Source organism: Akebia trifoliata, chromosome 12 (genome assembly GCF_017979445.1).
Source record: "Akebia trifoliata isolate Shusen 1 chromosome 12, ASM1797944v1, whole genome shotgun sequence".
NCBI lineage: Eukaryota > Viridiplantae > Streptophyta > Magnoliopsida > Ranunculales > Lardizabalaceae > Akebia > Akebia trifoliata.
In genome coordinates, this window is record NC_141386.1 from 5,117,891 (window position 1) to 5,138,747 (window position 20,857).

General features: G+C 33.7%; 1 protein-coding gene across 8 annotated transcripts; it reads left to right on the top strand.

Annotated features, from left to right (window-relative positions):
* The first annotated feature begins 6,001 nt into the window (after positions 1-6,001).
* Positions 6,002-13,027, top strand: LOC147388752 (putative disease resistance protein RGA3). 8 transcript variants are annotated; one of them, XR_015170570.1, is made up of 4 exons: positions 6,002-9,170; positions 9,312-9,596; positions 10,433-12,148; positions 12,244-13,027. XR_015170570.1 is itself a non-coding variant. In XM_086418209.1 (2 exons), exons 1-2 carry the CDS (start codon positions 6,129-6,131, stop codon positions 9,409-9,411), a joined length of 3,195 nt encoding a protein of 1,064 aa, XP_086274335.1. In that variant the 5' UTR covers positions 6,003-6,128; the 3' UTR covers positions 9,412-9,553. The 8 variants fall into 8 exon arrangements, 1 of the variants encoding a protein (XP_086274335.1); XR_015170568.1 differs by having other exon boundaries at positions 6,003-9,596; positions 10,433-11,867; positions 11,951-12,148; XR_015170567.1 differs by having other exon boundaries at positions 6,003-9,596; positions 10,433-10,468; positions 10,577-12,148.
* Positions 13,028-20,857: the final 7,830 nt, after the last annotated feature.

A 20,857-nucleotide genomic window follows, 5' to 3' on the forward strand; every position in this document is an offset into this window, starting at 1 on the left:
AATCAAATAATTTAGAAAAATACATAAGTGGGTTCTTGCAAGAATGAGAAGTTTGGATAATATAATTCTGACATTATTGTTCTTGATCCTTCCAATAAAAGTAAAATTCTCAAAACAATAATCTTTTATATATTTTTTATCCAATGGCACACCAATACCTTTATATCGATTAATATAAGCAATTCAAGCAGTTATCAATACATTTGTCACTAGTTGAACTTGTAAAAAAAATATTATACAAGATAATATATATATATAAGGGAATGTGAACGTCCAATATTTCTTGGGGACATTGGCATTGTCCAACTCCTTTTTTTTTTCTTAATAATACCCCTTCTCGTTTTATCTTTTAGTAAAAAAGATAAGAGTATATTAGTCTTTTACACAATAAATACTTGTTTACATAATAAATATTGAGCATTTAAATATTTTGAATTAAATAAATGCTTTGACAATAATTGCCAACATGATAAATGTATTTATTAATGGTATAATAAATATATTTATTGTGTAAAAGACTAATATGCCATTGTCTTTGTCACGAAAAGACAAAACAAAAAGGGATATTATAGGGGAAAAAAGTGTTGGACAATGCTAATGTTCCCATAAAGTATTAGACATTAGCATTCCCCATAACATCCTTGTAAGAAAAAATTTCTTTAATTTTTAAAACCATGAGCTATTTTCAAGAGTTCTTTTTCTTTTTCTCTTTTGAAAAATATAGAATATATAAATTCTCCGTATGTTTCATCTGCTGATGTGTTTAAATACACAAATTAGGTCAATTCAGGGAAAATATTTAAGTGAGACTAATTAATAATTATGGTGAGCTCAAAACCTTCAACACATATTGTTGCACAAAAAAACCAACTAATTTCACGCTATGATCTCAAAGATTGCCACAATAAAAGGGTTGTTTCACATTGAAATCCTAGATGAAAATATTAAGTGATACACTGATGAATTGGGAATTGATGTATAAGTAGTTTTGTTCGAATATCAAAATTATAGTCCTAATATGCGGCAATAGTCCTCTGCTTCTTGCATCCGAAATTGTTAAAGAATAAAGCAAATTAGGGATTGCCTTTCATGAGAGTTGAATCAGAACCAAATGATTAATGAGTCTCTCCAACTAGATTCTGATTTGAAATGATAGTACTACATAAACTTCATCACATTGTCTTTTGAGTTTTGAGCAAACCTCACTTGTTAATATTTATAATTAATTTATGTAATAAATAATATACATATATTAATAAATTTAATTACAATAAAATACTCTTTCTACATCTTAGGCCTTGCTTGGTATGTTTCAAATCATTTGCAAAGTGCAAATTATTTTTTGAAATCAATTTTATGGGTGCTTGTTTACATAATGCATAGGATGGCAATGGGTTGGGTCATGTTGAGGTAAGGGTATTATGAAAATTTACCCAACCCAAACCCGACCCATTCAATAATCTGTCAAAAACTTAAACCCCAAACCCAACCCCTTTATAAATAGGTATACCTGGTCCAACCCATGTATAACCTATTATATAAAACTCTAATCTTTCTTCGAAAAAATATGTTCCATTTCCACCACCAAAAATAAAATATCATTACTAAAAATAAAGTCACATAATCATAAACTGATATCTACCATCATAATTTAAGTATCACAAAATATAAACTAGTTATCATCACCAAAAATAGGTAATTTAAAATTTTTAAAATAATTGTTGATATATTTAAAACTACATGTTAATGACATAATAACAAAATGTGTCAAAATAGGTTGACACCCTTAACCCGAACCCGACCTATTTAATAATCATGTTAGACGGGATGACACTATTATGATTCAAACCCATTAATTTCGTGTCGTGTTAAGATTACTACCCCTAATATTAATGCAAATGATTTGCATTGCAAAAAAATTGAATAAATCATCTAAATTCTTAAGAAATTTCAGCAATGATTTTTGGCAAAAAAAGGTACCGGAAATTATTTGACTCCAATGTATGCATATCAAAATTACTAAAATAGCCTTTTTCCAAGAAATTAATCAAATTGCAAACCTATCCTAGTACTTGTTAGGGTAATATGAAAAGTGACATAGATTATAAAAGTGACGAATTCACTGTAAAAGCATGTTTTGAGAATTAAAGTGAACAGTGTACCAAACCAGAATTCCATCATATTCAACACACGAAATGGAGATTCACCCTTCACTTAGGGGATTTTCCGCAAAACTTGCGCAACTTATGTTCAAATTATAGTTTTTGTACACTGTTCATTTTAATTCCCAAAGCATTCATTTAGAGTGAATTCATCACTTTTATAATCAATGAATTCAATGGTATATCTATGGATTCATAGATATTAGAAGTGATGAACTCACAAGTTCATAATGACGAATGCATGTTTTGGGAATTAAAATGAACAATGTACCAAATTCGGAATTTCGTCATATTCAGCTCACGAAATGGAGATTCACCCTTCACTTACTTTCTTTATTTTCAATGAGATTTTTTCCAAAATGTGCGCAACTTATGTTCAAATTCCGGTTTTGGTACACTGTTCATTTTAATTCCCAAAACATGCATTTTGAGTGAATTCGTCACTTTTATAATCAATGAATTTGTTGGTCTATCTACGAATTCGTAGATATTAAAAGTGATGAACTCACAAGTCCATAGCTTATAAAAATGAGTTTGTAGGTTATAAGAGTGATGAATGCATGTTTTAGGAATAAAAACGAACAATGGACCAAACTTGGAATTTTGTTCACACAAAAGGGAGATTCAACCGTCTTAAAATTGGAGTGCAATAGATAAAAGTTGGGGTGCCAAGGGTAGCTCTCTAAAACTAATATCATCAATTTACAAGGATTTTACTAAATTACCCTTTTAAAAACATGATTGCCTTACCTATGAGTCATGCTACTAGTGCCTACCATATATGGTCTCCGCACCAACTTAAGTTTTTTTTTTTAAAAGGAAAATTACACTTAATATTCTCATCAACATTACCCTCCACACACAACATCTTCTCCATCTATCCATTTGTCGAATGAAAATCTCAACCATCTCACTATATTCTCTATCCATTATCTCCTTTTCCACCATCTACCTCTCTCTCTCAATCTTCTACTTCACATTCATCCCGTTTTGAGTTCTGTGAGAGGTTGAATCAAATGGAGATTAGGTTTTAGGATTTTTTTTTCTTTCAAAAGGCTTATATATTTTTTATATAATTTTTTTGCATTTAATCATCAAATAAGATAAAAATATCACTATTAAAACTTTTAAAATGACGATTTCGAATTGAAGAACTCATAACTTTTTGATAGATTCTGTTCGGTAGGTTCAAACCGAACTTGTTTTAACAAATTCGATAGGCACCTACCGAGCATTACAAAACCAATTTGGTTGGAACCTACCAAAGCACTTATAGATTTTTTTTGATAAATATTGTTCGATAGGTTTAGACCGAACTTATTTTGTAAGATTTGATAAGTATCCTGTCGGACGTAACTTTCTATCAAACATTATAAAATTTTGTTTGGTAGGCATCCACCGAATAGATTTTGTAATGTTCGGTTGGTACCTACCGAATTTTCTAAAACAAGTTCAATCTGAACTTATTGAACAATATCTATCAAAAATTTAAGTTTCCTTTAAAAAAAAACTTAAGTGGGTGTGATGAGCGTATATGGTGGGCACTAGAAGGAAGCGGATCCCCTATAGCATAAGTTTCCTGTAGCACCTTGTAGCAATGTTTGAACGGTTGCCACATCAACGATACATTAAAATCCCACCTTTGAAAATTGAGGGTTCACTACCCGCCCATTTTTAAAGACTTGGATTTTTATAAAATAAAATAAAAAACTTATTTTTTGATTTTTTTATTTATTTTATAAATTAGATCTAAACGATGATCAGAAGAGGGCTGAGATATTATTTTTTTCATACTATGACTCTCTCTCATTCGTGGAGAGATTGCTATAGGAAACCTGTGCTACAAAGGATTTGTTTCTACGCCCCAGTAACACGACTCTTTCTTTACATGTGTGCATTTGTAAAATAAGCATGTATGAGAGAGATGTTGGTGCAATACACACCAAGTGCCAACAATAATATATGATGTAGTATTAATAATTAATAATCATACAAACTACAAATTTGGATTGGCAATGATCCAAAATATACCCGATGCCCGAACTGATTCTATCCGAAAAAACATGAAAAATCAGATTTTCGGATCAGATTGGAAACTTAGACCCGAATCTACCCCAATCCACCAAAAAAAAAAAAAAATCTAATCCAAACATATTTTAATAATTTTTTATTATTCTTAATTTCATATAAATACATATAGATAAAACATTTTAGTCTTTTTGGTTTCCCTCCATATTTGTAGTTTGAAAGTAGATTTTTTAAAATTTTATAGTTTTAAATTTTTTTGAACATTGATCATTTGAAAATAAGGCATATGTTCCGATTAGAATTGATGGTTCGGATTAAGGATGAGATGAAATAGATCAGATTTAGTTCACATAATTATTAATCCGTTCGGATTGGATTGGATATATGTTTAAAAAAAATTGGATCAATATTGGAGTGGTACTAATCCCATGCTAGCCCTACTACAAACTACTGCATTAAAGGCTTTAGCAAAGTACTCTCAAACCTCTTTCACACATCAATTTACCCAAAAAATTGGATCAATATTAGAGTGGTACTGATCCGTTGCCAGCCCTACTACAAATTACTGCATTAAAGGCTTTAGCAGAGTACTCTCAAACCTCTCTCACACGTCAATTTACCCAAAAAATTGGATCAATATTGGAGTGGTACTGATCTGTTGCCAGCCCTACTACAACTACTGCATTAAAGGCTTCAGTAGAGTACTCTCAAACCTCTCTCACACGTCAATATACCCAAAAACTTGCTATCGTGTGCCTTAGGTGCACCATAAATTTTACTTTCGCCAAAAAAAAAAAAAATACATGAGTAAAGTATTGATGGAGTGAATTGAGGAAAAATATTGATGGTCTCAAAAAAAAAAAAAATCGCAATTGTAATATATTTTGTTCCTTTTTTTTTTTTTTTCCTATTATCTATATGAATAGATTGATCATGGATTATGCAATCAACCTACAATGGGTCAATTAGAAACTTGTTACTCGACCATGTTGAGAACTAGGGGAGTCAATGGATTGATTCTAGTTCGAATCCTAAGAAAGTTAGAATCATAATCACTATAATTTTTTTTTTTTTCAATTTTGATTCTTGATGGTTCCAGATCTGATTTTAAAATAAGTGGAATCGGAATTGTCAAAAATCATGAGTACCCATCAATTCCGATTTTCAAGAATGAAATAGGAAAAAATATTTTAAAATTATTATAAAAAAATTTCCTTCTAAAAATAACATATTATCTACAAAGTATCAACTTAATTATAATATGTTCCACTAAAAATAGGATTTAATGACTTTTTACAAAAATTAAAAATCGTATTCTAATAAACTTTAAAAAGAGATGAGCCATTTCAAACTCCAATATTTAGTTTATATGAAAATTTGAAGAACTTTATATAATATATATGTTAATTTTAAAATAGAGGAAAATCTTAAATCATGTATAATGTAAATATAAACAACAAAATAAATCGGTTTTGGGTATCCATTAGATAGAACCTAATGGTTATGGTTCCTATCGGTTAAATTCCATATTAAAATCGGCTCTAATCAAATCCAATAAAAAGGGAATTGAAAATGGGGGTTTCAATTCTGATTTGATTCCTCGTAAATGGGTACTCATTGACACTCGCATAGGGAACAAAGTATAAATAATTTTTATTTATTAAAAATATTAAAATATTTTTTTTTTTAATATTAACAAATTTAAGTATTTTTTATTTGATTCATTCAACTTGAGAGTTTCACTTGACTTTTATATATGTTTTAAAATTAAGTATGATAGATATTTTTTCTCCAGATACAAATAAGAAAGTATATATGATTCTTATCCACTAATAGATTCTAATCTTTCAGTCCTGTTCTGTTGACCTCTTATATTCATTTTCATCCTCAACGCTTGCTTCAACCTTTCATCTCTGATCACTAATTCCCAAAAAAAGTATGGCTTACGCACTCGTTTCTGCTCTGATAGAGCAATTGATATCCATAGGTCGACAAGAGGTGGAACAGGAAGTGAGATTGGTTGTGGGTGTTGATGAAGATGTTAAAAAGCTACAGATTACACTCAAATACATCCAAGCTGTGCTCAAAGATGCAGAGGAGAAACAAGTCAAGAAACAAGTTGTGAAGGTTTGGTTAGAAGAACTCATACAGGTGGCCTACGACATGGACGATGTGTTGGACGAGTGGATCACCGAAATTCTCATCAGATCTGAAATCCATAACGCTCGCATTCCCAATCGCAAGAAGAAGGTATTGATCTCCAAATTGTTCTTTCTTTGCAATTCCTTCAGTCAAGTTTCTTTGCGTCATGACATCGGCCATAAGATAAAAGAAATAAAAGGCAGACTAGATGTAATTGCAAAGGACAAGGATCAGTTCCAGCTTATTGATAGTGGGATGAGGACTACTACTGAGGAACCACAAACATTTCGAATGACTAGCTCTATGATTAATGTATTAGAAGTATGCGGTCGTGACAACGACAAAGATATTATACTAAGCAAGTTGTTGAGTGAGAGTAGTCAACAAGAAACACCTAGTGTTCTTCCTGTTGTCATCTCTATATGTGGAATAGGGGGAATTGGGAAGACCACTCTTGCCCAAATGGTCTTCAATGATGATAAGGTGAATAGCTATTTCGAGAAGAGAATGTGGGTGTGTGTATCTGATTCTTTCGATTTAACAAGGCTTGCCAAATCGATCATTGAAGCTTCTGGTGAGGACGTCCCTAATTCCATTCAGTGGGAATTTTTGCATAAAAAATTATATAGATCTGTCACGGGAAAGCGGTTTCTACTCGTGTTGGATGACATGTGGACTGAGGATCACATAGAGTGGAGTCCATTGAAGCTTGCTCTCAATGATGGTGCACAAGGGAGCAGAATTGTCGTTACTACACGCAGTGAGAAAGTTGCATTAATGATGGGTTCGACCTACACTCATGATCTGGGTCAATTGTCCGACGAGAAATGTTGGTTATTGTTTAAACGTATTGCTTTTCAGGGAAGGAACAAAGAAGAGTGTGGGAAATTGGAAGATATCGGTTACACAATTACAAAAAAATGCAAGGGTGTGCCTCTTTTTGTGAAGACTTTAGGAAGTCTCATGCTCTTCAAAAGAAACAGACAAGAGTGGGAACAAGTCTTGGAAAGTGATGCATGGAAATTACAAGAGGTTGAAAAAGGTGTTTTGCCTGCTTTACTGTTGAGTTATGATGCATTGTCCTCAGATGTGAAACGTTGCTTCACATATTGTGCTATCTTCCCAAAAGATCATAAGATAGGAAAGGATGAGTTAATCAAGTTGTGGATGGCGCAAGGTCTTCTTAACTCCACGGGAAGAAGAGAATTGGAAGTAGTGGGCGCTGAATATTTCAATGAACTACTAATGCGCTCATTTTTCCAATACTTGGAACGAGATAATGATGGAAAAATAATTTACTACAAGATGCATGATCTTATCCATGATTTTGCCCAATTTCTCACCAAGACTGAATGCTTTATCATGGATGGTAACAACACGGAATTCAACAACAGCAGCAAGAAGGTCCGCCATTTAAACATTACACGGTTTACAGATTTGAGTTCCATCCTTCCTTCTATTTACGAGGCAAAGAATCTACGCACTCTCATCATCGATGGACATTCACGGGCATCACACTCTGTTCCAGCTCTTTCTAATTTGTTTTGTCAATTGACATGTCTAAGAGAACTATCTTTGTGCAATTGTCATCTAGAAGAACTGCCAAATGAGGTTGAGAAGTTGATACATCTAAGATACTTTGACTTGTCTAAGACAAGGTTGAAGGAATTGCCTGAAACAATGAGCAGATTGTATAATTTGCAGACATTGAAACTTTACCGTTGTACATGGCTAGGTAAACTACCTCAAGGGATTGGGAAAATGATTAATTTGAGGCATCTTGAAATTGAAGGAACTACTGAACTAAGCTACTTGCCTCAAGGAATTGGTAGATTAAGCTCCCTTCGAACATTGTGTAAGTTCATTGTTGGCGATGTGAGGGGAGGTGGATGCAAAATCGAAGAATTAAAATATCTCAACTACCTCCAAGGGGATCTAGAAATATTTGGGTTAGAAAAAGTGGAGGATGTAAATGAGGCTAATGAAGCACAATTAAAGAATAAGCAACATCTCCATGGTTTGAAACTGATATTTGAGTGCGATGAGTTGGGAAACATGGGAGAAGGCGAGATAAAGAGGATTGAAGGTGTGCTGGAAGGCCTCCAACCACATCGAAACTTGGAGGAATTTCGAATGCAAAGTTACGTTGGTTCTAAGTTCCCTAATTGGGTGGATGATTCAATGTTACCTAATCTCGTTGCTCTTGAAATAGTTGATTGCAAGATATGTGTGCAAGTTCCTGCTTTTGGGAAGTTTCAATTTCTTCAAAAACTCAAAATAAAAAACATGGATCGGGTTAAATTCATGGGTCAAGTGTTTGGTAGAATTGCTGGTAGTGATGGTCTTGTGACAGTTTCCCCAAGATTGAAAGAACTTGACATTGATGGTATGGCTAACTTGGAGGAGTGGGATTTGAGGTTAGAAGATGGAGTTATTATGCCATGTCTCAAGAAGTTAACCCTTATTAGATTTCCGAAGGTACATGTTTTGCCAACTCTTGGAAATTTACCAATCCTTGAAAGCCTCAAAATTGAAGAAATGAAATCGGTTAAACATGTAGGACTTGAGTTTTTAGGAATTAATGTGGATGTTGATGATGGTACAAAAAGAGGTGGTGAAGAATCAAGAGTTGTGGTTGCATTCCCAAAGTTGAAGAAACTTAGTTTGTCGTATATGAATGAGTGGGAGGACTCAGAGATGCTGACAAGAGAAGAAGAAGAAGAACATGCTGCTGGAAGAGATATGATCATCATCATGCCACTTCTCCACTCATTAACACTTTATGAATGCCGCAAATTAAAGGAGCTGCCTCACTACATCTTCCCTGCTTCTCTAAGGGTACTGTCCATTTCTCATTGCCCAAAATTGAGTTTAACACCATGCCTCCCTCCACTCCTTGAAAAGTTATTTTTAAATGGAGATGTAGGTGTTCTTTCAAGGTCATTTTCCACCCACCGTAACAATAGCAACTATCTCAAGTTTCTGCAGATCCAAGGATCACCACATTTGTCACTCCCTGAAGGCTTGGCTCATCTTACATCGCTCCAAAGTTTGCATATCAATCTCTGCCATTCCTTGAAGTGCATGTCTAAGGAGCTGCAACATCTCACCTCTCTTCAAGAATTGAGAATCATAAATTGTTCTGTTTTGGGACCACGTTGCCGAAAGGTGGTAGGAGAAGACTGGAGCATCATATCACACATCCCCAAAATAATCACTTATTCATTTATAGACACGCATCGTGGCTCCGCCGATATCTGAGATGTAAAGTTCGTTGGTTGTTTTTAATTAATTAAGATTTTACATTTGAATTAAGAGAAGAAACAACTCCTTATTGGTTGCATTGCATCATCCTTGATTTGAGGTTGCCTCTCATCATCACATCACATGCCAATGGTTGAGATGACGGGAGAATAGTATTCTCAAATAGATTCCCAATACAACACAGAAGTATATAATGATGGACAGCTAGACACTCTAAGTAACACTTAACTCACAGGCCCAAGAGTGGAAAGCTTCGTTTGAAATATCATATGATGAACAGCTAGACAATCAAATAAAATAGTTGTTCCAGTTAAGCGCTACACTTGATGCTTTCTTCGTCCCCTTAAACAGATGAGCTTATAACAGAGAATCTAACCAACCCCCATCCCCCAAGAGTACCAAATATCATATGTGAGCAATCTTGGAATGATGGTCTTGAAACAACGTCAACAACTACTATTTTTTTTCCTTCTTGAAGGTCTTCCATAAAAAACAGGGCTCCGCTCTTGAAAACAGATCTTCGATCATCATTGCATCACAGGGATCCGCTTTAGAGTGTCTAGCTGTCCATCATTGTAGTGAGGAAAAAAGGCAAAAGAAGCTTTTCCATTTGTTGGAACTGGTGCAAGTCAGTCTCCCCTTCAGTTTTTAAATGTATATTGTATGATCGAAGAGGAGTGTTAAAGGTGGCATATTATAGTTAACAATTAAGAAGAGTTTTATATGAGGTTTAGTAATAAAAAAAATTGTGTTCTATATATGCAAATTTCATGGAGCTCTCTGCCCATTCCATGTTTCAACTTGCTTGATCTTATTCCCTCTACTATTCATTGCAGGATAATGCGTGTTGGTTAATGCTAGGAGTGAAGGAGGTGACTGACTTCTCTAATTTTTATTTGTTCTGAAACCTCAAAAACTTTTTTATATATACTGCTATAATATGTTATTACTAACATTCAGACATAATATCGGTTTTGTAGAGGATATCAAAGGGAATCACAGATGTACTTAAGAGACCTGATTTTATAGAAGAGCTGTTTTTTTTTTTTTTCAATGTTCAGCCAAGTTTCAACTTTCTTGATCTTATTCTCTCAACAATAATGATTTTCTAATGCCCCCCTCTGACACACACCCCATCACAGAACCAATCATTTCCTCGGGATATGCATAACCATAAATCTTGGCGTGTGTAAGAGGGGGACATCATATTATCACGAATCTTGTCTATATGGTATGATGAAGACGTGATGATAATGGGAACCGCGGAAGAAATGGGATCTGATTTTTATGGAAGACCTTCCAGTAGTTGCTGTTCTGAGTTTCATGGCTATCTTGCTTCAGACATGTCTCCTCTCATTTTTTTTATTTGTATTTCATATAATTTATTCGAAAAGACCTTGCATGAATCACATTTTGATTTGATTTGTTTAAACGGTCATACAGAATTTTTGATTTTTATGGGGTCATGTTTTTATGGAAGAAGGACAAGTAGTTGTTTATGTGATTTTGATGACCATCATGTTTCACAAACGGCTCACATATAAAATTTGGTACTTCGGAATGGAGGGTGGGGGTGCTAAATGAATTGTTGTCTATTGTTGTTTTCCTTGCTATGGGTACCTTCCAAAGCAAGAGTTCCATTCTATTCTTCTTATTGGTTCTTGTTTCTTGATCTAATTCTTTCCTTTATAGTTTAAATTTTTGTAGCATCTGAAAATCTTTTGGCCAAGATAGTTTTGATTTTTTGCTCTTGATCAGGACAATGGCTTTTAAATTTTGTTTCCATTAACCTTCAGTTTACCCAGTGATGAAGTGACATGGAAATTAAGTGATTTGTTTTGTAATAGCAAGCAGATACAAGATATATGAAAATAAATGATAATGATATTGGTGTGTTTAATGTCAATTCCTCTGCTGTCCAAATATGTTTCCACAAGAATCCTTTTATGCCCCTCCTTGAAGCCCTTGTAACACGTCAACCTGTGCAAATCACACTCCATTTCTCCTTATCTTAAACAACACTCCAAAAGTAATTTGATCAGTTCGATCGCTCTATTTTGGGAGTCCAATGCATCCAGTAGATCATTCAACTTGCAATTTTCTCCAACTCTTGTCAATTTAGTTGGTTTTATGCATCTCAAACAATTTTGGAGGGAAATAAAGTTTCAAATGTTAGTATTAAAAAAAAAAATGTTGAGACTGATAATCCTACATTGGATAGGAAGAGAGATCACGACATTGGATGGTCCCCCATTGCATAGTGCTAATAAGGTATATACTTTGAAATGTGAATTGTCCACCACATTAATTTTCTTGCTGAGAAACTTCTTGTATTGTGCTGATTTCTCTTCCAGTTTTCAAGGAAAAGAAATGGCCAACTTGAAATAGAAGTGTCTCCAATGAATGGAGTCTCAGCCATGATGGCTCGTATCATCTTCAGCAGACCCTCAATTTCCAGTGAGGTGCAAAAACTCTGTTATCTTCCAATTGAGAAAGCTGATGCATCATTAAACACCAGTTCGAATGCCGACACCCACATCACAGACACAGAGGTGAGAAACCCAAATCAACTCAATGCCATGTTTTCTACTTAATTGATTAGAGAAAAAAAACCAAGAATAAACTTGTTTCTTTGTTTCCATTGCAGAGGATTCACTTCCTGGTCCGAAACAAGAACATGGTATGGTGCAGATGTTGAAGGATGTTGTGGCAGGAACAATGTGATCAAACATCAAATTAGAAAAGAAGACCAACCTAGTTTGTTTCACGTGAGCCTCTATATAAATGTCACCTCAGTGCCTGATCTCAATCTAGCACCAACTCCACTAGTAGAGTATTTAAGAGATGAAGACATTTAGTGCACTTCAGGGCAAGTTGTTGAGGCTGAGGTTAGCATCACTTCTCACGGGATGGAGAAGAATGAGATATTGAGATCAAATGGTAGCAGTGACTCATAAACCTTGAGAAGTGGGTCTCCATTGCAATGCTCCAGTGGACTTGTTGTCTTTGACGGAAGCTATGAATCCCGCGTTAAAGGTGGTGAAAACCTATATCCAGATTCTGATTGACGATCCAAGAAGCTTGGCAGGGCAACCGATCGACTCCTTTTTGGAAATTATTTCCTCCAAGAAGCCACGGAATGGATGGCAGGGTTGATATTTTGCATTCAGATTTATCTTTTTCAGCTATAAATTATTATTTTTTATTGGAATTGTCATTTCTCAGTACAAACATTTTCTGCCCATTGTAGGATTTGATTCTTTTTTTACATTCTGTGGAGATGGTTTTGGATGATTTTTCTTTGGAGAGCTTTCAAACAGGAGATTTGAAGTGTTTTAGGTTCTCTCACTCATTTCTTAAGCTTTTGATTACTTGTAATTTAAAGAACTAGAATAGCTTCAATAAAGGTTCAATTTATTGTTTTTTTTTTTTTCTGGGCATCTGTTGTTTTAAGGATGTGTGGATGAATGATAGTCGATTCATAGTTGTATTCCTCAATGTGTGGAAGAATGTTTACTAACATGAGGTTCAAACCTCTCCAAAATGCAATTTCTTCGAGCACAACTTATACAGAAGTCCATTTTTAGTTCTAGAATGGAGGTATTTCCTTCTAGTTTTACACACTAAATGTTTTTCTCACTCTGTTACATCTATTTGCTAACTATTTTTTGTTCTGCAATTGACATCTGCTACAGGAGTTGATATATTTTTCACCAGTAATCATTCTATTGCTTCTCAAAGACGTGAAAGGTTTATAGAGGTATTGCTTAATCCATCCGTTTTAACCCAATTTCCATCAGAGCTACTTCTGTTGAAGTTTAATTTTCACCTTTAAGCATAACCCAAAGACTTTTTTACTTCATAACAAAACCCAGTTGGATTTTCAAGAAAAACTTGGTACTTAGGCCAAAGAATTGTAATCTCTGTGAGAGATGCAATCTATAGCCTGCCATACTCTGTTGGATCACCGTTAATTGCATCTATCTTACACCATCAATTATCATTTTGCTCTCTTGAGTCACCTTCAACTACTCGACAATGCTCATCGCTCGAATAGATCCTTTAAAGTACCTCTTTGAGAAATCAGCGTTAATGGGTCACACTACAAAATGACAACTATTATTATCTGAGTTGAACATCACTTATGTCACTCAGAAAGCCTTTAAGGGATAAGTCATAGTCAACCACTTAGCCAAGCATCTGTTGCTCGACTATGAAACATTGAAGACAAATTTTTCCAATAAAATCGTATTATTTACTGAAGTCGAAGACGATAATAAAGAGCCAAGTTGGAAGATGTACTTCAATGGAGTTACAAATCAAAAAGGAAATGGAATAAGACAATCTTAATTAAACCTAAAGGATCTCATGTCTTGATTGCTATCAGATTGAAATTCCAATGTTCTAACAACGAATCTGAGTACAAAATATGTATCGCTTGATTAAACGCAACGATTAATCTCGAAGTTCATGAAATCAACGTATTTGGAGATTCAAACCTAATGATCTATAAAATAACTAAAGAATGGAAGACTCGATAACAGAAACCGGTTCCTTATCATGAGTATCTTAAATAATTGAGCTCAAACTTTACCAGGATTTCATTTACGTATATGCCACGAACCAAAAATCAGTTCGTAGATGTACTAGCCACACTCACTTCTATGATTAACATCTTAGAAGACCTAGTCATAAATCCTATCAAAATTAACATTCAAAACGAGCCAGCTTATTGTTTACCTATAGAAGTAGAAATGCCTGAAGAAAAACCATGGTATTTAGACATCAAGGCATACTTAAAAGATTACCTTCCCATCAAATGCAATACCTAATGATCGAAGAACCATTCAGAAACTTACAGGCCAATTATTTCTAAGTAATGGGATTTTATACAAGAAATCACACCACGAAATCCTTTTTCGATGTTTGTCGGAAGCAGAGGCTAAATGACTAATCAAGATTGTACATGAGAGTGTCTTCAGGCCTCACATAAACGATCACATATTCGCTAGGAAGATAATTAGAATGAGATACTACTGGATAGCAATGAAAAATAATTGTTATCGACACATTCGAAAATACCATCCATATCAAATTTATGGAAACAAGATCAATGCTCTACCTTCAAAATTGCACAACATGACTACTCCCTAGCCCTTCTCACTTTGGGGCATGAAAGTCATTAGACATATCTTTTTGCAAGTTTCAATCGGACATCGTTTCATCTTGGTCACCATCAACTATTTCACTAAATGGGTAGAAGTCACATCTTATGCTAATGTTACAAATTCTAACTTTATGAAGTTTGTCAAAAACAATATCGTTTGTCGACACAGTCTTCCCAACGGAATAATAATTGACAATGTAAAGAACCCCAAGAACAAAGACATGGCCAATATGTGTGAGGACTTCTAGATCATTTATCATAACTCTATACCTTATAGACCCAAAATGAATAGTGCAATCAAAGCTACCAACAAGAACATCAAGATAATCATTGGGAAAATAGTAATTACTTACATGAATTGGCACGATATGTTGTCTTTTGCTCTTCATGCCTATTGAACATCATTTCGATTTTCAATTAGGACAACTCCTTACTCGTTGGTGCATGGAATGGAAGTGATCTTACTAATCGAGGTTGAGATTCCTTCCATTCGGATCTTGAGAGAAGTAGAATTGAATAAAACAGAATAAGGTCAAGCTCGGTTTTATTAGTTAAATTTGATAAAGAAGACGTGCCTTGTAGCCATCTTACATAATCAAATTTATCAATGGAGAATAGCTCATGCTTACAATAAGAAGGTCAGGCCTCAATATTGCTCACCAGGAGACCTTATTTTAAAGAAAATTCTATTGACCCAAGAAGATGTTAGAGGACAATTTTAACCAAATTACAAAGAACCATTCATTATACATAAAGTAATGTCAGGAAAAACTTTTATCATCATAGAGATGGATGGTGAAGTCTTCTCTCAAGCAATCAATGCCGACACTGTCAAGAAATACTACATTTGAAATTTGACCCTAAGTTGATAAAATGCCATCTTTTTACTATCCTAAAATAACTATCTAACCCTAGTTGACCATTTTAATCATCACATTCATTTATTAATCTAAGACTGGTGCAAGTCATCATTACAAACAAAAAGGGAATAAGAAAACAAATAAAAACAAAAAAATAAAGAAATAAAGAAAGTAAAAAAAGAATAAAAAATCATTAAAATATCAAAGTACTCTTGGTCCGCATGAGGATAAACTGTGAATGACTAAAAATACAAAAAATAAAAAAATAAAAAAAGTCAAATGTTTGATCTTGAGTTCGACCCAAACTTCTAGCCTAAATAAGTTTATGAGACGTTGGGAAGAAACATAGATCGCAGTTTTAAAACAAAAATAAACGAACCCCGTGTCCAACCTACTTTGAATAAATCTAAACCCTAACTTTTTTGGAACCCTTCCATTACTTTTAGCCTAAGCCTACATTTCTTCTAACTTAAAGTCTTTTCAAATTAGGGAATGGTTTAAAGCAGTAGAGTGATTGACACCATCGATCTTATAACTTCTAGCCTAAATAAGTTTATGAGACGTTGGGAAGAAACATAGATCGCAGTTTTAAAACAAAAATAAACGAACCCCGTGTCCAACCTACTTTGAATAAATCTAAACCCTAACTTTTTTGGAACCCTTCCATTACTTTTAGCCTAAGCCTACATTTCTTCTAACTTAAAGTCTTTTCAAATTAGGGAATGGTTTAAAGCAGTAGAGTGATTGACACCATCGATCTTATAATTCAATTTGAATCTCAAATCTTATCAGTCGTTGGAAGATTCGAAAGGGGAATTCAGATCAGATATTAAAAAAACATATTAAAGCGTAAAATCGTTGATCTCGCGACTCAACTGGAGTTACCAAACCATGAGAAGTCATCGAAAAACTTGAAAGAGGAATCCATATCAATTACTTAAGAAGGAACGTCACTATAAGAGTAGAAGCGCTGATCTTGCAGCTCAACTTAAGTCACCAAGCCACAAAGACTCAAAGATTTCAAGAACATAAATTTTCATGCAAAAAATCAAAAGAAAATATAAGTGTAGTCTAAAAGGCTACAATGAAAACCCGCAAAGGCACTGTAAGTAAAAGAATCAGATTATGAAAAGATCAAATCCACCAGCATAATAAAAATCCAAAAAGGACGTCGATGCATAAAAATGTAAAAATTGAATCTGGTGAAAATCATAACTGGCACTAAGGGCAATATGGGAAAAATAATAATAAACTCCTAGCCCATAAGAGTATAAATTATGAACAACAAAATTTTCTAAAACCAAGTCCCAAACATAAACAACCTTATTCCAATACTGGGGCATTGGGAATGGCTCTAAAAGAACAATCTCAACATACTCATCTCTTCCCAGCACTAGGGCACTGATGACTCTAAAAGAACAAAAAAAATAATCAACGTTTATATCCTCGATAGTTGGCAAAAATACCGAGATCATTTAAAATTTTAAAAACTTTCAAACTTTGAATCTATCATGTTCATTCGACAAAGAAGTATTGAAAATCCAAATGTTTTCAAAACTATTATTTTGGTCAATAATGAAAAATCTAGGATTTATTTAAAATATTACGTTTTCAAAGCAATATATATACCCGAGGCCAAGTAAATAAAAAATCCATTTTCCTTTCATATAAAGTCTTACAATATTTTTACGTCACATTCTATGAATGAAAAGAAAATACAAGAATACAACATGCACTCTATCAAACATCATGATAGGAAATAAAGAAAGAGTCAAGACATCCCTTCAAAACACCAATCCTGTAGCCTGAGCAATCATCATTCTCTCAACATCAGAAGCATCACAACTCACTAGGTGTAGGAGGCTATGCGGAAGTACCCGTACCATCCCGTCGGCGATGATAGTCCTAAAACAATCACAAAGAGGAGAACAAGTGTTAGATCAAAACAATAAATAAATAAGTACAAACTGAATATGTTACAATGAGAAGACATACGATCTCAACTTGTAGGCGAGACTCTTGCTTCACCATTTCCAACTCAATCTCGTGGATACAAACTTTCTACTCCTGGATAAGGCTAACCTGAGCTCGACTTCTACCCATGATGCCTTCCACCGATTCTCCATCTCAACTACATAAGCCAAGACTCTGCAACCTCACATGCCCAAAAGTTGAAAAAAATAGGAGAAAAGATAGTGGAAATCAAAGTAAAAAATCTGAGAGAAAGTGAAAATCATATAAAAATTGTCGAAAAAATTTGAGGAAAATAAAGAAGACAAACAAAAATGATGAACTAAGGATGCGCGCGAGTTTTAATATTTCGAAATTAGTTTTATTCCGTGTACCAAGAACAGCTAAAAGTCAACGAGTTTCCTTGTACTTTATATAAAATGAAAATTATTTTATTTTACCCCCATGTTATAAGTATGGGGAAATTGACTAGAAACATAATATGTACATCATATACGAGTCCAAAAAATAATAATAATAAAATCAAAATCAAAATTTTCAAAGAGAACATTTGCAAATGGCATTGTAAATTTCAATTTTTGAAACACGACTAAAAACGTCGAAATTTGAAAAATCATCTAATCATTAAAATTTGAGATCTCAAATGAGCTCCATATCACCCTGTGCTTGGGTGACATTTTCTGCAAAATGCGTTAATCCATTTGGTATTTTTAAATCGTATTTCGAAAAAAATTCTGAACCCATGCAAAAGGGGATTAAGTCTACTCTTTGCACGTAATTCCTACAAAAAGTCGTTGTTATAGACATCCCAATTTTCACGAGCTCACCTCGAAAAAGCCCATAAAAATTATTATTTTGTCGAATTTCCAATTAAAGGCATAGTAACCCAATTCTTGAATTTTTCTCACTTTTTGTTGTAATAAAATAAGCACAAGGCTTTTAGTTTACCCATAGGCTTGCAAATGAGTCTCATACTCATCAGTTTAATCCATAACCCATAAGCCATCTCTAACCCACCTCCATTCTTATCAAAATCCCTAAACTAATTCAGCTCCTAAAAATCCTCAACCTAACCTAACCTAACCCTAGCCAAAACCCTAATCAATAAACCAACCTAACCTAACACTAAACCCATGAAATCTAACTTAAATCACAAAATAGTCTTAAGCCTAATATCAAAATCCCATTCTAAATCATGCCTCTACTCTAGTCCAAAACCACACTCATATCCATGACCTTAACTAATCAAGGTCCATCAAAGATCAAAACCCATGATCATCAAGGGGGACATTTGTAACCACCACAACCCACCTCCCAAAACTAATCTTACCTACCCAATCATCATTCTCACAACCTTCACAACTCAAACCTCAATCCACACCACTTGTCATCATCAACCCCCATCATTTTCTCCAAACCTTCATCATAAGTCATCCCCACACTTCTATTTTCTTTAATCTCCTCACTTAACCCACCAAAAAGCTACACATGTCTGTCACTTTGGGACACATGTCAAAACACCTTTCACTGTCCCAAAATCAAAATACCTACCCCCTTACATAATCATTCTTTTTATCTAACACCCATACTCCTCAACACTAACCAATACTCAATATAGGAATGAGTTACCTAACCAACCCAATTAGATTTTATCCATGAATTTGGGTAAAAAATCAACCCATCCACCCTTTTTTTTTACCAATTTACCCCTTTTTAAAACCCAAAATTCAAATCCCCTATACCTAAATTCTCTGTCATTTTCCTCCATCTTCTAACCTAGACTATTTTGACCTTAAAAGTAACCCTCAACTTCTATAAAATCCCTCTCACCTTTTGAAAAAACATGCTTGAACCTCCTATTTCAAGCTTCAACTATCTTATCTCTTCAATTCTCTTATATTTCTCAACTTTCAAATCCACTGAGGCCTCTCAACTCACATAACCTTCAAATCTACTAAAATCTTTCAACTCACTCAATTCTTAACTTAAAATCCATAAACTTCAAATCATCATACTACAAGTATTTCAACCCTCAAATTCTATAGTGAAGTTAAGATCAAGAACACTTAAAGAACATAGAAGAAGATTCAAAAAAGAAACTCAAAGCTTCAAGGTGGGTGTAGGAAAATAATCCTCCTTCTCTCCCTTTTCTATTTCCATCTTCTATCTCCCCTTTCACTTTTTTTTTTTTTTGAAGGTTTACCTCCCTTAAAATGTAAGTCCTTGTGGTTTAATCACCATGAGGTTCCTTTCTTAATGAGGTGACTCCCATTATCTAGACCCGAAATAGAATCCATCAAAGATTGAGGGTACAAGTTTTATTTGCATCAACTTTATCTCTTATATTTTTTCAAAAAATAAAAAATGTCTAATACATAGATTATCACCTAAGGTGGAGGAAATATGGTGTCTAAAACCTTCTCTATTTTCTAAATGGGCCTCTTGCCTAAATCTTATATAGGTAAGTACCAAATCCATACAAGAGTCACTACTTTATTAAGTTTTTAAAAAAAATCAATTCGGATGCCCATTTACACCTTATTCTAAAAAAAGAATGGTGGCTACTCCAAATCCAAATAGAGATAGGATTTTCAACAAAAAGTCCATGTCTACAATTAGTAAAATATTTCGAATTGGATATCATTAGAACGAATACATAAATATCTAAAAACTTTTTGGATTTAAAAATTTATTCGAATTCAATATTTAATTTTTTGTATATATATATATATGAATGCAGATTTTGACTATCCATTGATAGCCCTCAAGTCCAACACTCCAGCTTACTCATCAAAATGGTGATTTAGACATAACCCCTATGTTTTACTAAATATTAAAGATACCCCCTTATATTTTGAAAATGATGATATGCATCCCTTGACGTAAGTCTTCTACATAGATTAAGAGAAAAAGACTTGAACACCCTCATCTTCAACCTCTAGTCAAAAATCCAAAATTTTATTCTAAAACCAATCATCTTCAACCTCCTTGGATAATTTTTTTTTACTCTCATCAACAATCTTAAGATTTTATGTATTTCAACCTTCAAAGCTCAAGGGAAGATAAATTTTTCAAGAAAGTATAAAATAATGAAATTTTTGGTTGAAAAATCTATAATTTTCTATAAAGAATGTAAGATAAAAAATAATGGATTAAAATAAGGTTGAATAAATTAAAGTTACCCTAGAAGTTGAAGAACTTGAAGATAATTCGTTTTGGAAAGAAAAAACAAATAAGATTTTTGAAAAAATTGAAAATGAAGA

Excerpts from the sequence above, each read along its gene's own strand:
- LOC147388752 (XM_086418209.1), top strand. The coding sequence starts at position 6,129 with ATGGCTTACGCACTCGTTTCTGCTCTGATAGAGCAATTGATATCCATA. Across the intron at positions 9,171-9,258 it reads TCTTCCCTGCTTCTCTAAGG|GTGTTCTTTCAAGGTCATTT; the intron begins GTACTGTCCATT and ends ATGGAGATGTAG.